The sequence below is a fragment of the Diorhabda carinulata genome, chromosome 8 (assembly GCF_026250575.1).
Source record: "Diorhabda carinulata isolate Delta chromosome 8, icDioCari1.1, whole genome shotgun sequence".
Taxonomy (NCBI): domain Eukaryota; kingdom Metazoa; phylum Arthropoda; class Insecta; order Coleoptera; family Chrysomelidae; genus Diorhabda; species Diorhabda carinulata.
Genome location: NC_079467.1, coordinates 20,321,656 through 20,349,604, shown reverse-complemented (window position 1 = coordinate 20,349,604; position 27,949 = coordinate 20,321,656). Strand labels below are relative to the sequence as shown.

At 30.8% G+C, this 27,949-nt stretch overlaps 1 protein-coding gene across 9 annotated transcripts; it reads right to left on the bottom strand.

Moving 5' to 3' along the window:
- Positions 1-74: 74 nt before the first annotated feature.
- On the bottom strand, positions 75-27,742 carry LOC130897362 (ATP-dependent 6-phosphofructokinase). Of its 9 annotated transcripts, XM_057806180.1 has the most exons (19): positions 27,160-27,346; positions 26,919-27,017; positions 26,776-26,860; positions 26,611-26,719; positions 24,815-25,087; positions 24,380-24,466; positions 23,304-23,412; positions 18,272-18,460; positions 17,079-17,222; positions 16,586-16,714; positions 13,979-13,993; positions 10,256-10,276; positions 7,638-7,797; positions 6,555-6,700; positions 6,133-6,385; positions 5,254-5,478; positions 3,907-4,126; positions 3,362-3,450; positions 75-326 (listed from the first exon to the last, which is right to left on the bottom strand). In XM_057806180.1, exons 2-19 carry the CDS (start codon positions 27,009-27,011, stop codon positions 190-192), a joined length of 2,484 nt encoding a protein of 827 aa, XP_057662163.1. In that variant the 5' UTR covers positions 27,012-27,017; positions 27,160-27,346; the 3' UTR covers positions 75-189. The 9 variants fall into 9 exon arrangements, with proteins under 9 accessions (XP_057662163.1, XP_057662164.1, XP_057662165.1 ...); XM_057806181.1 differs by lacking the exon at positions 13,979-13,993 and having other exon boundaries at positions 10,256-10,279; XM_057806182.1 differs by lacking the exon at positions 13,979-13,993.
- Between the last annotated feature and the right edge of the window lie 207 nt (positions 27,743-27,949).

The window sequence follows — 27,949 nt, the reverse complement described above, 5'->3', positions numbered from 1 at the left end:
ATCCAATTCGCAAAGATATTATAGATAACAAAAATTTTTTTGTAGCTGTATAGTATTTTTAAATGAAACCTAAATTTTAAGTGGCAAATTGTATTGTAGAAATATATCACAGCTGTTACATATCACAGTTTGTTTAATCGGTTATTATTATCACATCATAAAACTTCATTACATACACAATATCATTGCTTAATTGCCAGTTGTCACCAATACTTTTTTTTTAGATTTGGCCTCCAACCAATCTCCTCGGTATTCAATTGCTTCAAAATCATAAGTTGTATTCGTTTCTCTTATTTTTTTCATTTTATCTTCAAAGTCAATATTCACTAAAAAAAAGTTATTATTAAATGACGCGAATCAGATGTATGTATGTCTGGAGTTTCTAAAAGCTGAAATTATAATTATTAGAATATTTATAGTTATTTATGAAGTGTGTTATGAAGGAAATAAGTCATGATTAAAAATGAATAAGACACTAGCACCTTGTGCGAGTGATTTCTCTTAGTAGTGACTTATGACCGATAACACATGACTTCCATACACGATTTTATCTAAAAAAGGGAAGATTCGTTGAAACAAAAAATTAAAACATGAAAAATTCTTGGAGTTCATCACAGTTAAGTATTATAGTGAATGATGCAAAATCTCGTAATGAAATTTGCAATAATAATTGTCGAACTACTAAAAGTAGCAACTTTACAATAGATATCAATATTTTAATGATAGGAAAAAATAGTAGAAATTGTTTCTAATAAATATAAACAAAAACCATAAATTTTGAGAACAATGTAAAAATTAGTATTACCGAAAGTAGTAATGAATAAATGTGTAAAAGGATTTATAAATCGTCGACTACCAAGCAGTAAAAAAGTATAAACATTCTTTTCAAATCAAAATGTTGAATAATATACTCATTCTTACTATTATTAGAAGTTATTACTTTTTGAAACCTTAGTTTAATTTTCTGACATTTGGCAACTTTTCCAATAGTAATTTCATGTCTTGTTGACAAAAAGTTAATTTGGAATGTCCAATTTTGAAATGTATGAAATGAGAAGGAATTTGGAAGGAAAGATTGGAAAAATTATCTCTGTTTTGCATTTTATATAGTTTTATTTTGTCACAATACAACGTTATTTTGTATACACTTCAAAACTACAACAACATTTCAAGAGCTTAAAAACCTGCTCTTGAATGATAAATAAATAATATAATGAATAATACTAAAGTAATTGAACCGTACAGAAAATAATTAAATTAGAATCAAAATGGACGATTATAATAGAATAAATAATAGAACTGATAAAGCTTACAATAGCTGCTTTCCATTCAAATTCAATTGAACTGAGACACTCCATTTTATGAGTATCTTATACTCAAATAATGACGTCAGTGCACAGTGAATAAAAGGAATATGACTGTTTTCAATAATTTAGTATTGTGTACTTATTTGCTTATGACAAAATTTGACAACGTCATGTCCTCAACCTCACTTTCAATTTGAGTTCACAAAACTCAGGGTTTCAAGCTTGTGTAGATTGCGGATAAAAACTCCGTTAGGTCTTACTTGTGATACAGAACATTGAACTGAGTTGAGACGTCACAGGTGAGAATTATTTGAGTTTTGGTGTAAATGGAAAGCAGCTAATATCTCATATATAGTCTTAATAAAGTTAATACAAAAAGTAGACGGTTATTTATTACTCCAATAGAGAGCATCACTTTGTAGAAGTGAAAAAAAAATGAAATGATAAGGGATATGAAGATTAAGCACGAAACTTATAAATGTATAAATAAGATATTGTTTTAATTTTGATAGATGGAGGTTAGATAAAATTATTTTCTTCATTATGAAATTACTTCCAGCAATTAGAATCTACCTTTAACAAAATGTGATACTTCTACTAGAGTTTAAAAGTGGAAGTGAGCAGCATCCACTTTAGTCGAGACCAGACTTGGTACAATCTTGAAATACGAACATAGATGGTTTTAATATCTAACAAATGTTGGATTTTCCAATGAACTTTTACCATAACAAAATAATAAATTTCAATTTTATGTACGAGATAACTTGGTGCACAGATAAGAAGTAGGTTATTGATGTCAATCAGTAAATGGGCAGAAACATTATTGTGCTATAAACAAGTTTTATAGGATTCGATATATTTGTTTCAATGTGTAACAATATTTTCTTGACAAGGGAACATTTACCTAATATTTAAATTTATATGACGCGCTCCCAAATGGAAGATCTCCAATATCCGCAGTGGATAACCCCATTATTTACATGTTAAGTTAGCCTCGTTTAGCGCTGTTTCGTCTTACGCTCTACTTTGTTGGAACATATTCTACACGTTAAGTGGAGTCTTACTGTTGAAATGAAACTAACACACACAGACAAACATCTGCTTCCAAACTTTCAACATATCAAACTTTCATCATGTTAAACAACCTAATCATAATCGTTTTGGATGACACGATTACCCGTAATTATATTACAAAAAAATTACTTTAGTGTCTCTATCGAGCAAATGTAAATATGCTTAGGGCAAATGCTTGACCAAAAATAAGTATATGAAAAGGAACATGTGAACATAATTTGAAGAATGAGGAACAAGTTGAAGCTGACAAAAAACCAATTAATATCTTAATCCGTATACTATAGAAGCTTACAGTCGTAGATTTTTGCAAATATTCTTCAACATGAAAACTTAGAAGAGATACCTGCCCACCTGGAAAAATTGATTAAATTGATGGAAATATTATTAAGGAGAACCAAGACTATTGAAGATGAGGTAGATTCAACAGTTAGTTCATCAATATATCGATAACAATGAAAAAATACTATGTCACGACTAGAACCAACAAGTTACGAGCAATTTCGGCACACTATGAAAATAAAAAGATTCTTCATTTACACGCATTTTCCTTTGCTACTTGACTACTGAAATAGATATAAGAATAAAAAATTTGTCAACCTCATTCACAAGGTGCGTACACATTGTAAATTGGTCAGTACAGTTTGGTAATGGTCTACTACCACTCTGATGCTCACTTGCTAAAATTGGTTCAAAATTCATAAAAACACAATCTTAAAATTACCTAGTACATAGTCTCTCTGTTTTATATGAACCAACAAATATTATTTCCTAAATTATTATTATTTTTTTTAAATATTAAATGTTTCAGAATTCTGAGATTATTTTTAGTTTTTAAACATCTGAAATACACATGTGAAATTAATATTTGTAAGTTCTCAGAGATTTTGATAAAGTTTCGACTAAAATTTTAATAGCTTTAAAAAGCTATCAGCCGTAAAGGTTGTCGGCTAAAGAGTGTTCTTCAACAGTTAGATACATGCCTTCTTCCTGATAAGCTGAATCATGTTTAGCCAAAATACGCAAAAGTGGACGTAATTTCAACCACCATTGTTCCTTGGGAATACGTTTCCTGAAAAAAAAAAGGAAACTTCATCTAAAGTTTCATTTTATGAGACATTAAAACATGATTAAAATTTGATCACTTCTTATATAAAACCAAAGCAATACGAAAATGTTATTTTAAGAAATAATAAATGCAAAATAATATAATAATAATTGGTAATAAGAGCTAATAAATTCTGGAATTGGTTATTTAGATTCCAATGACTTTACAGAAGTGATCCTTGAGGAATATTTTTTTAAATATAGAATATTGTTCACAGGGGTCTGTAAGAAGACTCAATTAATACGTTTGTGTTCCAAGAGTTTTTTTAACTGGCTTTTGGTTGAAACTTTAAACCACCAAATCCAATACACATATTTCATACTATGTAAGTGCTTTAGGTATATGATACATTTGTTTATCGATATTTATAATGATACAATGTAGGACAAAAATGTAATTATATATTCCCATTCAACTTACTCAAAATTAGTTTCTTCTTTCAAAACCGTAAGTGGTGTACATTTATATTGTCTTTTCAGAACGCCCAGCAGACAAGAAGTATTTGGATTCATGCAGTTGGGTTTTCCATCTTTCATATTAGCCTTCAACTGACAAACAAACCAATCAACAGCTTTGGCTGCCATTTTTGTGCCCAAATTTCTATCAAATGGAGTAGGGGAGCCTCCTTGTTGCATATGACCTAAGAAATTCATAAATTTTCATATTTAATCAAATATATTAAAAAATGATCATCGATGGAACAACATTTGAAAATTTAGTATTCAAACCCTAAAGAGCTGTACATAGTTGGACTCAAAAATAGCAATCTCGATAGAAATAACTTTTATTTCGACATACCCGAAGTTTCTCATCAAATAGAATGAGCCTATCTGTAATGTATGGATGTAATTTTAAAACTACATCATTTCAAATTATTATTTCATGTTACTGGTTCTTTTGGAAAATGTTTAGCACATGTGTTTTATAAAATGTAAGTTTTTTCACAATTTGGATGGAATGTAGATGGACCACAACATTTTCTGAGGAAACGTTCATAGTTGCATCAATAAAAAAAATTGAATTCGAATTTTTTGAATACTGTGGAAAAAACAAAGGATTTTGTGGAAAATGTAAAAAAGACTCAATCTGATTAAAAGCAAATAAAATGCAACAATCTAAGCAATATACTTAATAGTCAAAAACGGAATATGAAAAAAGTGATTTCAGTAAACATAGAAACAGAAAATAAAATTATCATGGATATGAATGAAGAAATGTATATGAGGACTAGAAACTTTTTAATGCTTCGTCAAAATGTCACATTGTACAGGTAAACCAGAGCGTTTATCATATGAATGACTCAAACAGCATGTTTAATACTGATCACATTATTTACTATCACTACACCAACAGTCACAATGATTATATACTTAATTTGTATGTTTCAGATTACCTTATGTAAGTGTTTTTAAATACGATAACTCAGTTATAAATATGCATGTCGAACAACGTAATTGTGAGTGTTGGTGTAGTGGTAGTAAAAAATAGTGGTGTTTGGTATGAGTATATCAACAGTTCCAGAATTCTAATTTCATTTCTAATAAGTGAAATTTCGTACAAACATGTATTTGGTAAAATTACCATTATAAACAAGGAAAAGAACAAATCATCTCATTATGAATTGGATATTTTGATGAGGTGTTCATTTCAAATAATATAGGAAAGTTGTAATGTAGTACCACCTTCTTCAATAATTTGAATCACATTGAAAATTCACTTTTGCTAAACCAATTTCTCTAAAGTTTAAAACATGGGAGTTGGACTTACCTAAAATGTTCATTCTAGCGCTAAATAGTCCTTTTCCTTCTTCTGCGTAAAGACGATATATGAATTCCGTGTTATAGTTTTCGGAAGCTTTTTCATTACGCAAAATCAAACCTCTTTGTACACCTTCTGACATTTTGGCTGCCATATGGTATACATCTTCTTGTAATTCTTTGATAGTGAATTTTTCTTCATGGATATAAGCTGCATCAGCTCCACCAGCCAAACCTACAAAAACCTATTCAACTGACCCATCCAATTATAGTAAAAAAATTCAAAGATAACAAAGGAAATGCTTTTCATTTGCTATTTGCTAGTAAATGCTATTCATTTAGTTTTTGGGAGTATTTTTGAAGTAACACGACCCAAAAATGCCATTTATAATTAATATACAGTAACTGCAATTTATTAGAAACTACTGGTGATATGACATCTGTTTTTAGAGATGTAAAACAGAGTAAAAAAATTATGAATATCTGTCAGAATAACGCCTAAGTCTTCCTAAATCTTTATAATTAAAAAAAAAGTTATATAAGCACTAATTATGGTGAAAAGGGAAAATTATGTAACTCATTTTTTTCAAAAGACTACCCCATTTTTCTCTCAACGATAATGGATTGTACGCTTAAAAACAAGGATTTCAAACTTACATCTAAATCGAAGAGTTTCTTATATACGAATACATAGATATAATTATGTTTCTTATTTTTTGTTAAATACCATGTTATAGAAAATTATAAGTAATAATTTAAAAACTGAATAACCTGCAAGAGAGCATTTTCAAATACTGATTGAAGCTTCTATAAAATTGTAATGGTCAAACTTTGTTTTAAATAAATTAAAATATAAATATTACTGTATATAATTCATCTTAGAAGATACCTGCCAAAGTTGCCAAATATCCACAATATCCTCCCATAGTTTCAATAACGAATACTCTTCTTTTCGTTCCTTGAGCAGATTGTCTAATTCGATCACAAATTTCTGTAATTTCGTTTAATGCGGTATCACATCCCAGAGAAAATTCTGTACCTGGCACGTTATTACTGATCGTGCTTGGAATCACCATAATGGGGATACGGAACGCTTCGTATTTGTCACGATTTTCTGTGAAATGAAGTCCTGCTTGATATCCCTATATATAAAAACAGTTCAACATTATAAGTTGGTAAATTAAGAAGATCCAAATGTTTTTTATATAGCTGTGTTAAGACATAGTATATTTAATGTCATTTGATGTTATTATTGTAATAACGAAAATGTCAGTCTCATAAAAATCCATGTATGGATTGATCATAAATTACCTCAAATCCACCTATGATTAGTAATCCTTGAATTCCATATTCTGTAAATTTCTTAGCAATTTCATCCATTTTATCAACTGGTAACGACCTTTTTGTTCCCAAATAAGCACCACCTTGAGCCACCCATCCTGTTACATCTGACCAAGCTGCAATAATACAAAATAAGCATAAATACAATATATGAGAAGTTACATTTCGATAAATTTTCCTCGGTTGGTACAAGATTCATTAGTTCTTTGCGAACCTTTTATAACCAAAAATTACCTATTCAAGTTATTGAGATAATGTAAAGTTGATTTTTCATCATCAGTTTTGACAGCATAAATGGAAACCAGTTTCCCAAAATTTATGCAAAAGTAAGTGATTCTAGGTCTACTGATTCATAGTAATTGTACTATGTGTAATTTACCTATACCTTTTCTGAAATTTTGATTTGACGGAATTTGGAGAATCAATATTATGTTTTACTATGTAAGGCTATTAATATAAGTCCTCTATTATTTATTCCTATATCCTCATGAAGATTTGAAATGTTGTATAAGATGATTGCTTGATTTAAGAGAACTGAATTAAAGTCTTAACATACATATATTTTTTACATTTCAAGTTTTATATTTGCCTTCATAATAAACAATAGCATATTTCATTGTGGTTATAATATTAATTGAAGAATAAGTTTGATCAATATTTATAGAGAAAAAAATAAATGAAAATTCAAAAATTCTGTAGGCGGTTAAATATTTCAGTAAGGCTGCCATATTGCGTGTCGTCATAGGTATAAAATAAACACTGAACATATGATACAAAGTAAATACGACAGTTATTCTAAAATAAGCGTTATAATTAAACTAAAATAAGATTCAAATTCAACTTATTTTAAAGTAATTAAGTTTATTACGCTTTTAATTTTTACGCTAGGCAACAAGAATTGAATTAGAACCCTACATTGTTGTGAACCATCTAAATATAGGTGCTCTGTGATTATAATAGGTTATGTGAATAGTTTTTTTTGTTATTTCCGTCATTCCCTACTAGTTCATCAAATAAAGATCAAACTTGATCGAAATTAGATTGTGTACTGACCCATTTTTTTGACATGTCCAGCTAAAAGACCCTCCAAGCCATCATGTATTCCGATAACAGTATCACCACGGTAGATGCAGTTTCTAACGAAAGAACGTACCGCAGCATTCATACCACATGCCGGAGCTCCGATATGAATCACGGCCATTACGTAACCTTCCTGGGAAAATAAATAATTATTGTATTCTAACGAAGAAGATTTTTTTTATTTGTAACAATGTTTTTACACACGTAATATACAGTTTTTTCATTCTTTTCATTTACTTCATCCACTTTTGACGCCATATTATGTAATCAGACGTAGGCAACCTTCAACTTCTACTTATGCTGTGCTCTCCAGTTAGAAAGAACTTGCAATTTATTGATGTGTCCGAACGTAATATGTTGAGAGGCTACTTAGGCAAAAAACTATCGGTGGTGGCAAAGAAATTTATAAACTATTGTATTGGTAATCAGTATGATTTTTCAACATATTGACTGACCATATTGTGTTTGGCATGGTTACAATGGAGCTCACATTGCGTGAATCGAATTAAGTACCTACCTTTTGTCGTTAGAGGATAAGTTGTAGTACTACAGTTGGAACTAGAAGAAATCGTTCACGCAGTAATGACAAAGTTATTATACATAATGATTAGTTCCATCAAACGATAAGGGAATACTTGAAATTTGCGATGAATTGAGTAGAGAACACAACCACTCTTCAGAGGATTGAACAAACTTCATGGTCCACTAAAATGTAGTTAGCTTTTACTTTGCAAATTTCAAAATGATAAGTACACAAATAACAAATTCCATTCGGTGGAGTTTTTGGTATTCTCAAAGTGGGTGGATATCGGAGTGCAAGAATCCAGTGCGCCTTCAACATCGTCAATCTATAATTTTGTCTTGTTTTAGACCGAGTCACACCAACAATACTTACTTTCAATAGAAATTATTTTGTGGTCTTTTTTTTTCTTTTCTTTTATTGCCCATTCTTTTAGTTTATACTCTTCTTTACTCCTCGTTCAATTAAAACATACCAACAATTAACTTTTTATTACTTATTACAACAAAAAAAATTATGGAAAAGTACTAAAAGTGCTTATCGGTAATCAGACTATGTCATCGTCTGTAGCATATCCGTATCTGCTCTTGTTTCTGTCACGTTTCATATATTTTAATTTTACTTCCGGTATTTGTTCTTTCAAATTATATGTTTAAGGTATCCCGAAATTCGAACAGATTCCATTGTTTGTTCTGTTACTTCGTTAAAAAAGGTCTCCATGACACGTTATTTGTCATTTATGATTCCAAAACCTTAATTTTAACAAATAGTTAACATTTCTTGAAACGTATACCTACATTGACATTAAATTGAATGTGTTAAAAGCAATAAATAAATATAGCCACTAAAAGCCAATAGTAACAAATAAAGCAAATTGATAATTTTAGTAGCGATGCTTAGATTGGGAGAAATACATAGTTGGCTGATTTTTAGACATTTACAATTCATAATATATTTCAGGCTAGTTTTTAATGGATATATGTCAACGATTCAACTTGATCTTTTATAAATAAAGTTTGTGAAAAATTTTCAAATCTAGACACATAAAGCAAGTGATTGATGTTGAAACGTCATGATTGCTTATACAGCTGAGGAAAATAGAGAACCGATATCGATTATTTCGAACGTAGATAAATCCATATTCGTCATGTCATATAGCAAGAAGAGCAACTATTTTTTTTCTTCGAAGAAACGGCCAGTTTGTTTCGTTGATTATATTTCCAAATTTATAGAAGAAGCAGTAGAACTAATTCCAATACTATTAATTTAGACACTCCTGGGCATTTATGAAATATGATTTTTCAATTTAATGCCATAACCTAATCTTTTGGTTCATAATTAATAAAAGAGATGGCGTGGTTACTGCCTGGTACACTTATATGAACTAAATAGTAGTTCATTCTATCGTCTGTCAGTTCAGATTAGATCTTTTTGAACTAGATGGTATGTCACTGTGTTCACGAGACTCATAAGTCAAAACGAGTCCATAGATTAAGCTTTCTCCTTTGATTTCAAAACCATCAGAGATGTTTGGATAGACAATTGACGTCACGTTATTTGACGGGAATTTAATTCAAAATTGGACGCGGGATATCTTCGAAAAACTGATATAAATGTTGGTAGAGTTTGTTTACCTAAAAAAGAAACTCATCACGTTATTTTTGAGTATAACAAAATTGGTTGATAAGATAAATCTTACAAAACTTACATGGGAACATTAGACATAAAATAGTTGTAAAAATACAAACAATCAATTATGCAATACAAGTGGATGTATACATCATAAAAACCCAATAAAAAGTTATCTAACAATGCCTGTAAGGTCAGATATTGATATAATGAGTTAAGACAAAATAATCCTGATTGCAAAATTCAATTAATCACCGTTAGTGTCATTAACATCTAACCAAATACTTTTAAAATTCGTTAAATGTCTAAACATTAGCTAGTTAATTGAAGCCAACGAGAATTTATTAGAAAAAGATTGAAGTTACATTTATATACCTAATCTATTAATCTCTTTCTAATCAATTCAAGTCTATTAATTTAATCGAAATTTATATCTACTCACCGATCCCCACAATGTATCTTGCTGCTAATAAAATACAATGTTAGAAAAATGAAACACCACACAAATAACTAAGAAATCATCGGAGTGAAAACTTGATAAGTTCATCATGAAACAAGTACGATACAGATCTGCATATTCATCTTTTCATTACATCCCATGACACTTTTGTTTTTAAACCGATGATTTTTAATTGAAACCAATACTGTTAATTATTATATCAATAACCACACTCCTGTATACATTATTTGCATTTGACTAAAAAACCTGAAGTGGGACCATTGTTATTAATTTATAACCGTTCAAATACATTAGTTTCACCAATGTTGTTAAATTCTAGCATATTATTATACTGATGCACTTGAATTAAATAAATACTGAAAAAATTGTAACACAGAGTAAAATTTGACAGTAGAATCAGGTCTAAACCCTTGAATTATATGATGCCAAAGAGACTACTGTAATAACAAAACAAGACACAGATTGTAGCTTATGCTGTGCTTATGTTGGAGCTGCGATACAACGAAAGAGCGGCGATACTAGCGAAGCAAAGAAAATTATTTCATTATTTTAAATGGAAATGTTTATATTGGAGTTGAGACATGCTTGGCAGCTAATTACTTGCTCTATTTTCTTTGCTTTCATGTGAAGTCCAAGAAACGACCTCAATTTCCGAGAACTATATTGGGTACTCGGAAGAAGATCGCAGTCTCACTACAAAATAAAATCTTGTAATGCTCTCATACAACGAGGGCAATCTAAAGTCACTAGTCGATCACTAGTCAATGCACCATGGTACGTCACAAATAAATTGATCCATTAAGACCTCCGTATGCTAACAATACAAGAGACAGTACACGAAAGGAGCTGTAACCACTACCTAAAGCTGGACAGCCATCCTAATCAACTACTCCAGCCACTAACCCAAAAACCAAACAACAGAAGACTGAAACGAAACTGGCCAATTGATCTCAAATAAAGTGGAGGAGAAGTCTCATCAGGACATTTCCAAGACCAGCCTATAGGTCCATAGCCAAAAGAATAGCTCATAGAAAATATACTTCTGATTGCTGTTAATAGTACAAAAAAAATATGAAGTGTGATCGGCATGGATAGTTTAATCAGTGAAAATTGAAGGGAAAAGACTTCCTTCACTGTTTCGATCAATGGAAAATTTGCATGGAGCGATTTCGGGATAGAGGAGGGGTATATATTAAAGGTGATAATAAATATACATAATATCAAAAGAAAATATTTTATATCACCAGTTTTGTTATTTAATAGCCATTTATTAAATTTTGATGGACGTGGAAAAATCTAAGGTTTTTGCCAAGTCCCTATTTGTATATTTTATAAGTACTTAAGTGAATTGGTGAAACTGATGTATACGTACAATAAAAATCACAATTAACTTCAAAAGCCGCATCCGCATTCGCGCGCGAAGCAAGAATCCGATTCTTCTCGACTCGTTCCTCGAAAATTGTCGGTTTTTGTCCCACGATAAAGGGCTCGCAGGCGCGAAACTCGACAAGATTCCACATTCGCGAGTTGCTCAGTCGCTCAGTAGCAATTGCCGCGTGTGGTTGTATTTTCGACACCACGATTTTGCATACAAAATGAGTACCATGTCGAAATTACCAGACGTGCATATGCGTCAAAAGTGCGAACTATACTGTGAGCCCGGCGCGAACCTGCGAGTGTAGACCGCGATTCGCGCGCGAGTGTGGATCAGCCAAAATAATAAGTACAAAACAAAAACCACAAACACAAGATTTATTCATGTAATTAGAGAAACGGTGACAACGATATTACGTAAGTTATACTTGAAGATAATTTTTGCACCAAAACTAAAGCCTAGTTCGCACTAAACTAGTAATTTAATGAAGTTCTGATTAATTTACTAACTAAACGTTTACAAGCAACAAAAGTTCAGTCGAGTATATTAGTAAGTAATTTGATTGAGTCATTTCATTTTTGTCACTACTCATTGCCCTCTACATATGGTAAAAGTATGTAAAGTTCCTTTGTATAATCGATGAATCGCTTTGTGTAATTAACGTTAATTTGAAGATCAAATATTTTTGATATGTTCAATTTAAAATAATTGATAATTCACTCAATTGAACGAAAACTTTTGTATTAATTCACTAACAAACTAATATACAACTGACATATTGAAATGATGAAGACTGCATCACTATTCACAGCTCAAAGACTGAATGGAGACATCAAGAATTACATTTTAGACTAATTGGTCGTGTATAATATACCTGCTCGGATTGGTACAGCGAAGAATTGCATATAGCACGTCCTACATTTACCTACAAACCTACAAATGTAGTGCTGTCCATGAGTTCCTGGCCTCATATAGTAAATAGAGTGCATTCGCAAGAATATTTATGCAGGAGTCAATTACAAGTCTCAACAAGCTTTACACAAAGTTTCAATTTTGATCCATTTTATTATAGTAGACCTCAAACGACCATTCAGTCAAGTTGTTTTGAATTGTCTCAAATTGAGTTTCGCGCTGTTACTAAATTTTTGACCAGAGAAGAATTAAAATCAATAAAAACCAAAATGGAGGCTGTTAACGGTTACTTGTATCCATCATTTTCAACAATTATACATTTGTCCAGTTTGTTTTGCTGAGGGGACCAAAATCATTAGAAGATGACCCAGGTGGGTGAGGTCCCGTGACGGTGACTACTACACAAAACATTACTAGAAAAAATGATTTTAATTGACCGGCGTCTAAAAACAAAAGAAATTGCGACAAAGTCCTACAATTCCAAAATAAGCGTTCTACAGGTCCTACATGATCATTTAATCATATAACAAAAATGAGTACAAGGTGGATGTGCCGTATACTCAGCGCAGTACAAAAGCATAATATTGTGAGCGATTTTTAGAGCTATGTCGAAAGGAGGTACTGTGAGGGTATCTTTTTGATTGACTTTAAGGAATCAAATATAACCGTATTCTGACTTACTAAAGCAATTGAGTCAATAAATTATCGAAAAAAAGCGCCGACAAAATCAGCCATTGTGTGCGCTTGTTTCATAACAATGCTCCAGTCCATACTGACTCGCTTTCCAAGGCTACTGGCCTCGTCCGATTGACGGGGTAAAAGATTTAACAGCGACGATGAAATAAAAACCGGGTGTACGAAAAATTTGACTCTAAAGATGCATCATAGTTTTATAATGGCATAGAAGCTTTAGTTACACGTTCTGAAAAGTGTGTGGAAATAAAGGGAGAATATACTGAAATGGAAATGGGCAGGCCATGTAGCCCGAATGACGGATAATAGATGGACGAAAAGAATATTGGAGTGGAGGCCAAGAATGGATAAGAGAAGTAGAGGCAGGCCGCCAACAAGATGGAGTGACGATGTAAAGAAAATTGAAGGAAATTGGATACATACAGCTCAAGATAGAGATAGATGGTTTAAACTAGAGGAGGCCTATATCCAGCAGTGGATGGAAGATGGCTGATAGATGATGATACCGAAAAATAAGTTTTTTATTTATGATCTTTCTATCTTTGTTAGGTTGAGAACTCGTGGACCCCACTACGTTCATCATTTCCATTTGAACTCGCGAACGAGATATAATGCAACTAACTTACAAATTTGATATTATAAAATACGTCACACTTGAAATAAAAGCATTAGAATTCATGCAAACATGCAAAATTATAAATCCCACGCATCAAAAAAAAATATACCTTTTTCAAAGGCGTCTGGTGGCAATAATCGAAACATATCTTACGATATTTAATACCATATAAAATGTTGATGAAATTTTTTTAAAAAACATAATAGCAAAAAATCATTAAAACCATTCTTATGGAAAGATAGCCCAAATATATTACATCACTCAATAAGTCGTGTGACTGACACACAGATGGCGCTGCCAAATCCGTATGACGTTGATATAGTCGAAGAAAAAACCACTGCTTCACCAAGATAATGCACAGTTGATGGCAATTATAGTTAGATTGAACGAATTACACTTCGAATTGCTTCCTCGTCCACCGTATAGTCCAGATCTAATCCCCAGTGACTAGTGGCTATTCGCTAGATAAGAAAATCAGCTCGAATGAAGAAGCGATTGCTGAAACTGAAGCTAATTTTGAGCCAAAAGACAAATTCGTCTCCAAGCACGGCATCGAGAAATTAGCGAAGAAGCAATTATTGTATTGCTCTTGAAGGAGATGAATAAAATCGATTTTTGGCAAAATAATGTGATTTTCTTATTTGGTCACACGACTTACGAGTGATGAAACAAATATTGAAGATCAATTAAATGGTTTTGAGTTAAATAGTAAGTGGAAAAAAATTAATTGTAGGGTAATGAAATATTGAAAGAATAGTTCAAACTAGACTCCAAATTTACTTCAAAAGTGAAAATTCCTATCAAAAAATTTAGAGAAGATGTGAATTACACAGACAACTTGGTATATTATTATTTTTAATATACAATGTTCAAAGTCCAATATGCCAAACATTACACATTGATAAGCTGCCCAAATGTATCAATACAATTTGTAAGCAAACCTGTCTCAAAGGGTAGAGTTGGTAGACTAAATTAAATACTTAAAGCTTTATAGCGAGGGCGAACACCATTCCTAAAATCTTCAACGGAAAAGAAGGTTACTAACACCTTATGAGGGCTTCAACTATCTTTTCATAAATACTACACACTTCACATTTTTCAGCCTACCGCTAGAAATCTGGTGAAAACTATAAACAGGCTTCTATCAAAAAATTAATTTAATTTTTTCCAATTAGTTGATTTCGATATTTTATCTACAAAAATGAATATACTGTGTTTCCCAAAGGCGAGAATAATAAATATGAAAATATTTGCAACTCTCTCTCAAAACCAGTCACAGGTGGGTTTACACCCAAGGAAGAAAACTTACTAAAAATAAACACAAAAATACTGTAATATGCTGATAATAGAAAACACCCTTCCTCCAAACATGTAAATTATTAAAAATGGTTAGGGGAAGTTAGAGCAGACAACCGAAAAGATAAAAGATATGTTGGATCATTCAATACCAATTTCAAATTCCTGAGTATATATATCTTGATGTGGAATTTAACTTGAAAATATATTACCTATATTACAAAAGTGGCAAATGGAATCAAGTAAAAGTGTTTTTCGTAAATCAGTACAGCTACATATCTCAAATGAGGTATGTTATACATAACAAAACAAGAAATTTGTCGGAAACAGAATGAAAAGTAACAATGCAAGTATCCTAATTGGATTGGTAAATAGTTTATATAAAGCACCTAAAATATGTCATCATGAAGTGGACAAGTCAACAAGCTCTATAATCTGGTGCCAAAAAGATCCATTGCCAATTAACTTGAAATACCAATTAAACAATCAGAATAGTTTAATAGCTTTACAACAATATAAATATATAACATGCACTTTGAATATAGAATAAGTCTGCGGTTCCCACTCTCAATTTACACATTTTCCCTGTCCGCAAAGTCCTCTGGTAAATTCTCTCTAGTATCCCAGACTTATGTATTTTTCTATCAGGAAAATTTCGAATCAATTGAAATAGATTAACCAACAATATTGAAAAAATTTAGTTTTAGAATACTTCACACTGAATCCACCACTACACCAATACTAACTCACAATTACACTGTGTCACTTCGCATTTCTAAAGACGAAAACTTGTGTGAAAACGTGTGTTGGTGTAGTGGTGGATGTAAATAGTGTATTTGGTATGAATATCACCAACGGTTCCAGAAATTCCAACTTGGTATACATCTCAATAAACGAAAATTTGGCAATAGCTAGTAAATAAGTTAATAGTTATTTATATGAGTGTTAAAAGTGATATTTTATTTTGTGAGTGAAGGGGTTCGTGAAATGAGGGGTCTTTGTTGCCAAAATTACTTTAATGTGAAATTAGTTTCGCGAGTTGAAGCAAAATACCTTCACGGTTTTATAGTACTAAAAAGAAGAATCAAGTATAAGCTATTTTTGAAAAAATTGTTGCACGGCCTTTAATATAAGGTATCATTCAACCCCCATTTCCAATTAAGATTTTAGTTGTGTTTATCCCCACTAGAGGGTTGATGTGATATAAATGAAAACACATTTCCCTTAAAAATAAGTGTGACGAGGCATATTTTTGAATTTTATTCAGGAGTCTAAAAATATGTATATAAATGATACCAAGATTTTCAAATTGATTTGAAATAAGTTTAGGTTATGTCCGAAAAGAATAATTCCTCAACTTATAAAATATATAACTATTAAAAAAAATCAATACCTTCATATGAACTATTCAAATACTTACTTTTTCTTTTCCTTCATAAATTTCTTTTGGAGGCTTAAGACGAGTTAGAAGTTTATAAGTGTCCAAATTTCTCTGGAACGACTTGCCTCTAAGTTCAACAGCTAAATCCCATTTCTTTTCTTCCATGGCCTAAATTAAATATTATAAATTTTATACACAGAAGACTAAAAAGTGTGTGATTGAAGAACATGTGAGTATTTATGTGTTTTAAATAAAATCCTTCACCCACTTGGTGTGGATGAAGTTGGTGAAGATGAAAGCAACTTATGGAGGCAACTTGTTGGCGAGGCCAAAAATCAATCTGGATTTAAGTGGCCACAGCAGTAGTAAATAAAATCCAGGTTCTGCTGATTTTTATACATAACCATTTTCATTCAAGACAAAGCCTATAGTTGCTATTTCTTCTACAACTTCTATAACTCTATAGTGATCAAAAATGAAGATAAGCAAGATAATTACAAAAAGAGAACATTGTATAAAAATAAGTATTTACTTTGGCTACTGCTTTAGTTTGCTTTACTCCTTCCATTAGAGGAATCCTCACAGCTTGATTACCATCCAATGATATCACGCTTGCTTCAGTTGTTTCATTAGATTCCATCAAGGCCATAACTGCTTCAGCCCCCATTCTAGAACCCTATAATCAAAATACTTTACATAATCTCGATTTGTTCCTAGGCTGACCAATTACTTATTACAAAGAGTTCGAGTATATTCTCATTTCTATAGTAATTTAGAAATTTTTTAACAATCATCTAATTAAATCATTGATTAATATAATTTATTAAGTTCTATGTGAAATATAATTAATAATACATTACAAAAAAAGTGTTTCTCGAGTAATCTATGTATGATTAAATACGCCCAATAATAAAAAGAATTACTTTATAAACAATTTGAACACTGATAATTAACAAAACCTATATATATATATATATTATATATATATATATATATATATATATATATATATATATATATATATATATATATAAAATGATCGGATTTAAATAAAAAAACAACAGTTTTGTTTTTCCTTTATAAATTGTCACAAATGAAATTTCTGAACGCAACCATATTTGACATTTGACAATCAACTATATGTAGATCGATAAACCTCAAATTTTGTCACAAATTAAATTTCTTAACGCATCCATAATATTTGACATTTGACAATCAACTAATACGTCGATCCATCTTCTATGTTGATCGATACTTAAGACGACACGTTGATAGAAGCTATGAACAGTGGATCTGGTGGAATTTATTTCGAAAAAACGTTCTTAATTTCATTGCACAAACACCCATTTGCAACATCGCCAAAATCCTACAGGTATGCAAATTGATTCATTCACTACTACATACCTGAATCAAAACGTCAGTTATCAGATAGGAATGGCATAAAAATGCTTGAAAAGCTTTGGACGAATTCTACCGATTGACAACAAACGTGAAGTAAGCTAGACGAAATAGCATACACTCGCATCATCTAAATGATTAGGAGACCTTTGCACACATCAATAATAGAATTTTACAGTTGATCTCAAAAAGAAGTTTTTCTTTATATGAATTTTTACATTCTACATGAAAATTTCGCTCAATATAGTCGAATTTTTATTTCCACTTTCTTCAATTCATCAAAAATAGACATTAATGAGAGGAAATTAGCGAATAAAACATATTTACCAAAATTCTGTCAAAAGCTGAAGGATTTCCTCCACGTTGAACATGACCAAGAACTGTTATTCTCGTATCTTGATGCAAGTTTTTAACAACGACATCTTTGACTTGCTCAGCTGTGATGGGATCACCATTTCTGTCTATTGCTCCTTCAGCAACTATGATGATGTTCAATCGCTGACCTGCAGCTCTTTCCTATTGTATTATAAATAAAATCAGGTACAAGAAGAAAACAATCATTGAATATTATGAAGAGCATTCTGGAAGTATTACCAGTCTTTTATAAAGTTTGTTCACAGAGAGTTACAACAGTTTATTCTTTATAGTTTAATTATTTTCATACCACAAATTCTATTTTAAATAATTTTCTCTTTAGTTTCTTTCTAAAAAGGAAACCAAACTGTACGTTTATGTTTTAAAACGTCATATATTAAAGTCTCCAGTTATACTGATCAACTTGGATATGTTGCTTTTTACGAAGTCATCGTTTTGGACTTTTTCAAATAAAAAGGTCCATTTTAATAAATTATACTAGAAAAATATTAGAATAAAAGTCGTTTACAGAGTAGAAGGCACTTTCCAGTAAATATGCCCTCAAATTATTGCGAAATGCGATATTGATTTGATTTCAATTGGCAAGTGATTGTGCATTTTTTTGCATTGTTAAATATTGAGCTTTCAACCAATTCTGAACGTGGAGTAGGTAGGAAAAGGTCGTGCTTCGTGTTCCTAAGTGTATAGCCGTGCAACGATCTTTCTAAAATTGGAGAAGCTTACGAATTAAGCAAACGGATTCAAAGATGAAAAAGGAAGGAAGAATAAGAATTTTTAATATTTTAAAGAAGTCCCTGTGGTGAGCCCTGCTGTTTAGTCTGAGTAAATATCTATCAGCTCTCTTTTGTAGTTTTAAGATTCGCTCAAATTGAGTCGCACCACACGTATCCCAGAAGGGAAGGGCATATCGGAGATGCGACTTAATAAGGGCGTAATAAACTGTTAAAGAGGTGGATAATTGAAAACTGATCTCAGCGCAAAACAAGAGGTACTTAATTTTATATTTAAACAGAAATTATAGAAGCCTCTTTTGACCAATCTTTCTATGATCTTAGATAACGTGGGAAGGAGTGCAATTGGGCGATAATTCGATGTTTGATTTTCATCTCCTCCTTCATCAGTTCCAGATGATTATTCAGTATTAAAACTAATTTTTGGAATAAATAATAAAATATGTTGTGGGGTAACGCAAATAATAATAACCAGTATGCTTTTCATAACTAAAATAAAACATATACTAAGCGTCCGCAAATTACATACATGCATTTGAACATGCAAGATTAGTTAGTGATCTACACGTGTGATGGTATAAGTTTTACATTCACAGTGCGTTTTTACAGCTAAACATTTAATAAGCTACGTGCTATAAAGCCGGAAATAAAATTAATAAACACAAAGCAATTTTTGCGCAAAGGTTGAGAATTACGAACAGTATTTCCCAACATATTTCATATATTCGTTCTTATTTTTAACAGGATATGACTATTGTCCCTAATTCGTCAAGTCACTAGAATAGAAAAAAAAACAAATTTGGAACTATAAATAAAAGTTCATATAAAACAATAATTTTATTACCAAAAAATTGGTACCCTTACGGTTACTTTTCGACATAATCACCGAAGAGATTGAAACATATGCCATATCTGTGGACAAGCTTTTCAATAACCTCTTCAAAGAAAGTTGTCCACAATAAAACCTAACCGTTCAGTAACAAAAGAGTACAAAACAGACCTAGAAATTCCGTAGACAAAGCAGTAATGGCAAATCTGCGGTTTTCTTTAACCATTCTGTCAACTTGTTGAACCAGGTCATCTGAAACGACAGATTTGCGTCCTTGGCCCCCTTCATCATTCACATAATTGTGGCTATCCTTAAACTTTCGACATCATTCACGCACAACACCATCACTCATGAAGTTTTCCCCATACACACGACTCATTCTCCGATGGATTTCTGTAACACTATGGCCTTCAGCTTGTAGAAAACGCCAACAATGGCGGAGTATCACTACATACTCCGCCATTCCACTACGAAGAGCTTCGTAGTCGCCTACAGGGCATGCCCGCTTTTTAATCTCTATTGTTTCTTTGTAGGTCACTAATGATCGCTAATACTTTCGATGAAATTAGGTTAGGACAAACAGGAGGGATCAGGTGGATGGTTTCATCTTATCTTAATTAACAAATGTCAATTTTTTTGTGAATATTTTCAATTGTCACAGTTGTAGATACTGTATGAACACTTTAAATGTAAACTTTAATTACTTCATAACAAATGTTCAACTTTAAGTTTAACCTTGATTGTTTCAAGTAAATCTATATTACATTCCCCTTCGATAGTTGGCAGAATTCTCTATTCATAAAATTTTAAACGAGCGCACGGGAAAAATGGGAAAAAATCTTTTATAATTTCTTAACTTAGTTTTTCAGGAATACCTGTTGAAGCTTCTCACAGAGATCTTCTGGCCAATCAATTGGTGCGGGCTCTTCTGGTATAAAAACATAATCGGCTTCGCAAGTCAAAGAAGTAACTATTCCTAAATAACTGTAATTAATTGCCAATTGGATTAATTAATAATTTTAATTTATATCTAGAGTTCCTTCGTGTTGTCTACTGTATAATATATTCGTATATAAGAATATCAACTAGTAGTAGTAATAAAAAACGGTTTATCTCGATTTCCGTTTTATGGAAAACGGCAAAGTTGTAGGTAATAAGAAGATCTAAAACTTTTGTATTCTCACTTTTTTCACATAACCTCAAAATTTATGTGAAAAAATCAAAAAATCGAGTTTTTGGTTTTTTATTTTTATCTTTTACAAAAAACATTTTTTTTTTCGAAAGAAAATTCTCCCGTCAAAATATCAGCTTTTTTTAAAAAGTCATTGAGACTTTGGTTCGTTGAAATCTCTATTTCTTGTTGGCGTGAAAAAATATTACCATGGCCATGGTAAACTTTCTCAGAAAAGTCAAAAAATAAAACGAAAAAATTCGCATCCGAAATTTTTTTTCAATCACTATGCACAATTTTTAGACGTTTATTAAAATTTTAGACTCTAATTGCCTAGGCAATAAAAAGCGATTTCACTGTCGATTCGGTTACTTCACTGGGAATTTCATAGCCGATTTCTATCGATCAATTGGCATTAAAGTTTCACTTTATAGTCGATTTTGAAAGATTTGATTGTCACCACTGTCAAAGATCCTATAGAGTTATTTCCCAATCTTTTAGAAAGCCGTGTATTCATGCTCTACCAATAGTGAAATCTACATAATAAATCAATCAAGCCTCTCAGGTGGACATTATCAAAATACGTTATGCTGTCAAATGAAATAATCGATATGTGTAATGAATGACAAATTCAGAAATTATAATAACATTAAAAATAATTGTGTTTTTTTTTCGCAATTTCGAAAAAGAAAAGAATTAAAAATTAAACTTTTCTCAGACGCGTTCAATACCCAATTAAAAGACTTGCAGGTACGTTAGTGCTAAAATTTACCGGGAGTGCCGAGAATACAATAACAACTTTTTACACCTAAATATTATTATACACTTATTCATTCTTAAATAGTAAAAACTATATAAAAAAGCAAAACTTTTTTTTTATATCTCAAAAGCTCTTTTTAAACAAATGAATTTTTGAAAAAGTATAAAAATAAGTCAAAAATCATTCTAATGTGTTTTAAATTTCAATATATCCAATATTTAACAGAACACCCTCCAATATAACTGGGTAATATTTAACAATACATTTATATATATTATAACTAACAATTTATTAACCAATACGATTTATGGGTCTAGCTGGGTCTTATCGATAATAAATTTTTTCGTCATACATCAACTGATTTCCATAAAATGAAGGAGTTAACCTGAGAGATCAAATAAGATATTGGAGAGATCACAGAAAGATGGAAGATCGATGGGCTAAATGGGTAAAGGATGAAAAACCAACTTCAAGGAGACTTTTGAGCAAGAGATGGCAAGAAAGCTGGATATCTACTTCTCGTAATGTTGAATAGTAGAAGATACAACACTAAGTCTTAAGAAAAGAGTCAGAATAAATATATTTAGAGTGATGAATGAAAAATATCAATCAAAATAAATAGTAATTACAATATTTTTCTTTGTTTGAAATTATTATAGGTCTCATTTGTCCTCCTTTGTAAAACATGAAATTATTTAAATTTAAAATCTGTGCCGAAAGACATACTTTGGTAAAAAACTTTACTATTAAGAAGGAATTTGCATTAATATTAGGTGAGATTCGATTTAACGTTTATAGAAAAAAGTAAAAATGGTTTTATAAGGAATATTTTTTAGTATCTAGTTTTTTTTTATCATCCAATCGCAGCACTGAATTCCTCAAGGAAATATAAATACTGAGAATATCACAAAAACTACATATTTTCCTAAAACCCATATCTAATTGCTAGAAATTCCATTTCAATAAAGCACCCAAGCCTTTAACAATAAAAATTTCAATCTGTACCTGCAATATTTTTTTACAGAGTGTGTTAGGCCAGTCGGGATCTGCAGGCCATTCTGGTATAAAAACAAAATCGGCCTCACCGGTCATTGCTGCAACTAAAGCTAAATAACTGCAACATTGAAGAGTTGTTACATTTTATAAAAAAAAAACTCTGTTGTCTACTACTTCAAGAATCAGCGTATAAGTAAAGAACAATATAGATTCAAAAATATAATCAATAGTCACGTAAAAGGAATTGTTGAGGATAATGGGAACATATATGTGAAGGTCGTTTTATATCGGGGTCTTAGACTATAATCAAAAAGAGAGGTAAAAAACTACAGCTAAATGATGAATGATTTAAATAATGTGTTATTGAATATATGGACAAGCAACTCACGCTACACATGAAAAGAAATGTTAGATAAAAATAGAAAAAATGTACAATACAAGCAAACAATATAAAACTTTGTTAGAGTACGCTTTTGCTGTTGACGGTAGTAATATACCTGTTCCAATTTGTCGCAAAGTCGTTTTTTCCAATCGCCCATTGGCGGACATTCGGGTATAAAAACATAGTCAGCTTCTGTTGTTAAAGCTGCGACAATAGCCAAATACCTATAACATGTCACGTAAAACCACAACATTTTATATATCTCCTAAGGTGTCACTTTTTATATATCTCAAACTAAATAAAAATAGTATGAATAAAAAAGAATCCGGATTATTAGTCGTTAGCTTCATAGGCGGAATTTCAGCAACATTGAAAACCTTCATAAACTATTAGTTAATAAACTGATAAGATGATCTAATGAGTTAATCTTAGGAAAAAATAGACAGGAACTTTTTTAGTTTTTTTTTATCTTCAAATTTGAAATGAAAACTACAATTGAATTGTTAGATGTAGTTTTCCATTTGAAAAATGGTGTATTCACTTTAAAAATAACCAAAGTAACGTTCAAGATATGAAGCCCCTAGCATTTTCACTGACAATCTGGTAACATCAAAGAACATTGTGGCGGATGTTTTTTTCACTTATTTTTATTTTATTTATAAGTGACAAGTGATGTCACTTATAAGATCACAGTTGTCGTATAATAATTTTCTGCATTCTTATACAATGTGGCTTATCAAAAAATAATAGTATTATTTAAAAAAAAAATTATTTCAGAAAGTATTTTGTTATGATTTTTTTTTCAAAAAACATGATAAGCTTAACAAAAAGTGAGACATAAGAACCCTCCACAAATAACTTGAATATATATATGGAATGGAATTAATTATTCTAATGTCTCAAAATATTTGAAAAAATAAGGTTTTCAATTAACTTCTTTCTTATCTTTGGACTTACTATAATTTTTAAGAATAAATTACATAATTCTGGTTCGCTAAATATAAATCATTGTTCTCCTTATACATTTCTGGTATGTAACACCTATTAATGTAGTCACAGTGTAAACTGATTTCCAGATAACAACATATGTCAAACCTTAGATATTTCTAATGATATCAATTATTGAATAAAATAACAGTAGACAACAAAGTACATAAAAAAACAATTAAAATAGATCAACTGAAATCTTACCCACAATGTCTTCCCATAACTTCCATTATAAATGTACGTTGATGCGAGTATGCTGTACTCACTATAGCATCAATAGCTTCTATAATCCTGAAATCCAACATTTTATGTCTTAGTATATTTATGAAGTAATTTAACAAATGGTGGGTATAAAATTTGGTCGGGGTATACAGCAGTCAATATTCAAACTTTGGTCCTATTATAAAAAAAAGGTCCTTGGGATGTCCAAATGGTGCCAGATCGCCTGTCGTTGCGATGTCATATTTATTCTCTAGCTCCAAATTAATGAAACATCAAGTAATAAAAAATTGAATAGCTGCATTTAAACAAAAACTATGTACACAATGAGCTTAATGAAATTTGTCTGATTGATAAAAAAATATATATAATTATTGCCAAATCAAAATAAATTCGTTTTTTTATTGTTGAAAAATTTACCTGTGCAAAGCACTGTCAGTTCCAATAGTCATATCTGTACCACAAAAGTCGTTATCAATAGACCCAACCAAACCGACAATTTGCAAATATTTATTCTTTTCACGTAATTCGGCTGTGATTTGACCAGTTGACAGTAGCTCGTCTAATAAACTGCTCCATTCTTGTCTGAACAAGTCAGCACCTGTTAAACTACCATCACCTCCAATGACAACAAGATGATTTATACCATGATCAATAAGATTTTTTGCTGCTTTTAGACGACCTGGTTTTTGCCTGCAAAATAAAAACCTTCATCAGATTTTAACTGATTACCCTGGGTTGAATTTATTCAAGCAATCAAATATTTGCTTGTTTTTTTACTGTCAAGTTACCAGTGGGTAAATGCGATCAGCTGACAGGTTGTTTTAAAAGTTATTTATTCACATTAAATGGCTATCTATGATTAATTCTTATGAATGTTATTGAGAGGCTACTGAGATTAGCGACTTTTATACTTTTCAGCAGGAAATAAGCTTATTAGTATTGAACTTTAGTGCAAAATCTGTATGAGCGGATCTAGCATCAAAATACAACTAAGTAAATATCATGGAAGAATTGTAATAAAAGTAATAAAAACCAAAAATTCAAAAGTCTTAAATTTAAAATTTCCACTGGAAATTGAGCGACTCGTTCGGAAAATGTGATCTAAATCTCGTTGTAGATTAGGATCCTTAATCAACTGATAGGTGATCTGTCTATAACCGGATTATAGTGTCTGAAAAGTCATATTATATGACTTATCAATTTCACCATCTACCCAGTTCCAAATGAATACAGGGTAGTTTTGGAGAGTAAATTAGGTTTACTATGTTGTATTTAAGTTTTTATTATTATATTCTATTTCAAAAATTGTTTTCTTAGATTTATCTATTATCACTTCCAAATATGGGCTCCATAATTTGCTTTTATATATTATTGTATTATTGAACATACTATCTACAAATCAATGGTCATAAATTCTGGATAACCTTATATATAATTATTGTGGAGTTACAAAATGGTTCCTGTTTATTAAAAAGCACTTCTAGACTTAACACTTCCTTAACGAGTTTTGACTCAAATAAATTATGAAATAAATTGATTAATAACAAGTATAAATTTAGCCTTACAATAAGAAGTGATAAACATGAACTTTTGCTTAATCATAAACAAAGATTGTGATAAAATGATAACGAAACATTTAATTACTGAGAAACTTGATGTATTGACTCAAACATATTCCACTGAAATTTTTTGAATCATTGAAAAATATAAGTTTGTGAAGTCATAATGTTCATTCTATATTTTTCATTTTGTGAAAAGTTACAAAATAATTTGGTCCATATTCAGAAATTGTCAGACTGTAAAATGCTTGATAAAAGTGTAAATATGTTAAATAAAATTAAACAACTAAGATTGATATCGAATTAGGCAGAAGATAATAATTGCATGGAAAATTTAATTAATCATCTTTACCGAAATAAATTTGAACTATAAATAATCACCAATAAAGTATTCCAAATCATCTTACTCTGCGACAAACTACATTTATAATAAGAACCCATAGCTATCCAGTATTTTCTGTCAGAATATTGGTTATTTTTTAGATTTTTTAATTCCTATTGGATCTAATAGATATAATGTTACAAATTAATATATCTAATGAGTAAGGAAATGCTTTAATTTAGACTTGGTGTCAGGAACAGGTGAAAAACTAAATATACTCCAGACAAAACTTCTGTGTGGAAAATTCATTTTGAAAAAGACGAACCACTCACATGAAATCCATGCATCTTGCTGATCCAATTATAGTACCTCCTTTGTGGATAATGCAACTTACTGAAGACCAATTAGCCTCTACAATGTTGTTTCCTCCATCTACTAATCCTGTATAAACAAAAACCTTCTTAATACATTTCACAATCCATTGTGCAATTTTATACCTTGATATCCTTCCCTGATGAAATATACTTTACAGCCTAGATAAATTCCCATACGAACTACTGCCCTAACGGCTGCATTCATGCCCTAAAATGATTTAAAGAGTGCATATTTATTTTTGCGTAAAGTTGTGTAATAAACTAACCTGAGAGTCACCCCCACTGGTAAAAACAGCAAGACCTCTTCCTTTGTAGGCCCCACGTTCAATAAACTTTGATTTTGCATTTTCTTCTGTCATTTTAGCCTAAAAATTTTGATTGATAAAATTATTAACAAAAAACTAAATAAGTATGACTTGATTCATACAATTGGTTGAGAGAAATGACAATAATTACTACATAAGCAAATATATCTGTATAAACAAAAAATATAAACATTTAACTTACTTATCGGCTTTTAACACTCACAACAAATTTTTGAATGCTGTAATATTTAGTGCAATATAAATTCAAATCAAATTAGAGATTTCCCTTTCTTAATTCAAGGTGACCCCTGATCTCGCCCTACCAAGTCTAAAAATGATGATTTTATTGGACGAGGTCAGGTGCAACTATCTACACCCCAATCAAAATTCACTTCAGATACGCGCAGCGTTGTCGATGTGCGCGAATTCATACATGACTTTAAAACTAAACAGTATTATTTGTTGGAATTTGGCGAAAACCTATTGTTATATTCTCACTAATTACATTATAATTTAAATCCATATTATTTCATTTGATAGAGCTGATGTAATATAATAACCAATTAATATTATCATTTTATTCAAATAATTTCTTGATATCTGCCGAATTGTATTCGAAATTTCAGATTAACTGCTGGCAACAGCAGAAATATTTTAAGCTACCGCATTCCAATTATATAGACGATAAAAATATTTATATAATTTGATAAATAATGTCAAAACAAAACCATTGATAAGAGGAAATATTCAATAGTATCATTTTACAATAATAATAGTTCTTATGTAATAGTTTTGATTTTCCTTAATGACAATTGACATATTGAACGATACATTTGAACTACTTTACTCTCAGCTTTTTGCTGTTTATATTTATAACGATTTGGATTTATTCATATACGTTACAGCTAAAACCCGTTTTCAGTTAATTTTGATTTAGACTAGAGAAACTAGTTTTAACTAACCTCGTTAAAAATAGTCGCTACATCTTTTTA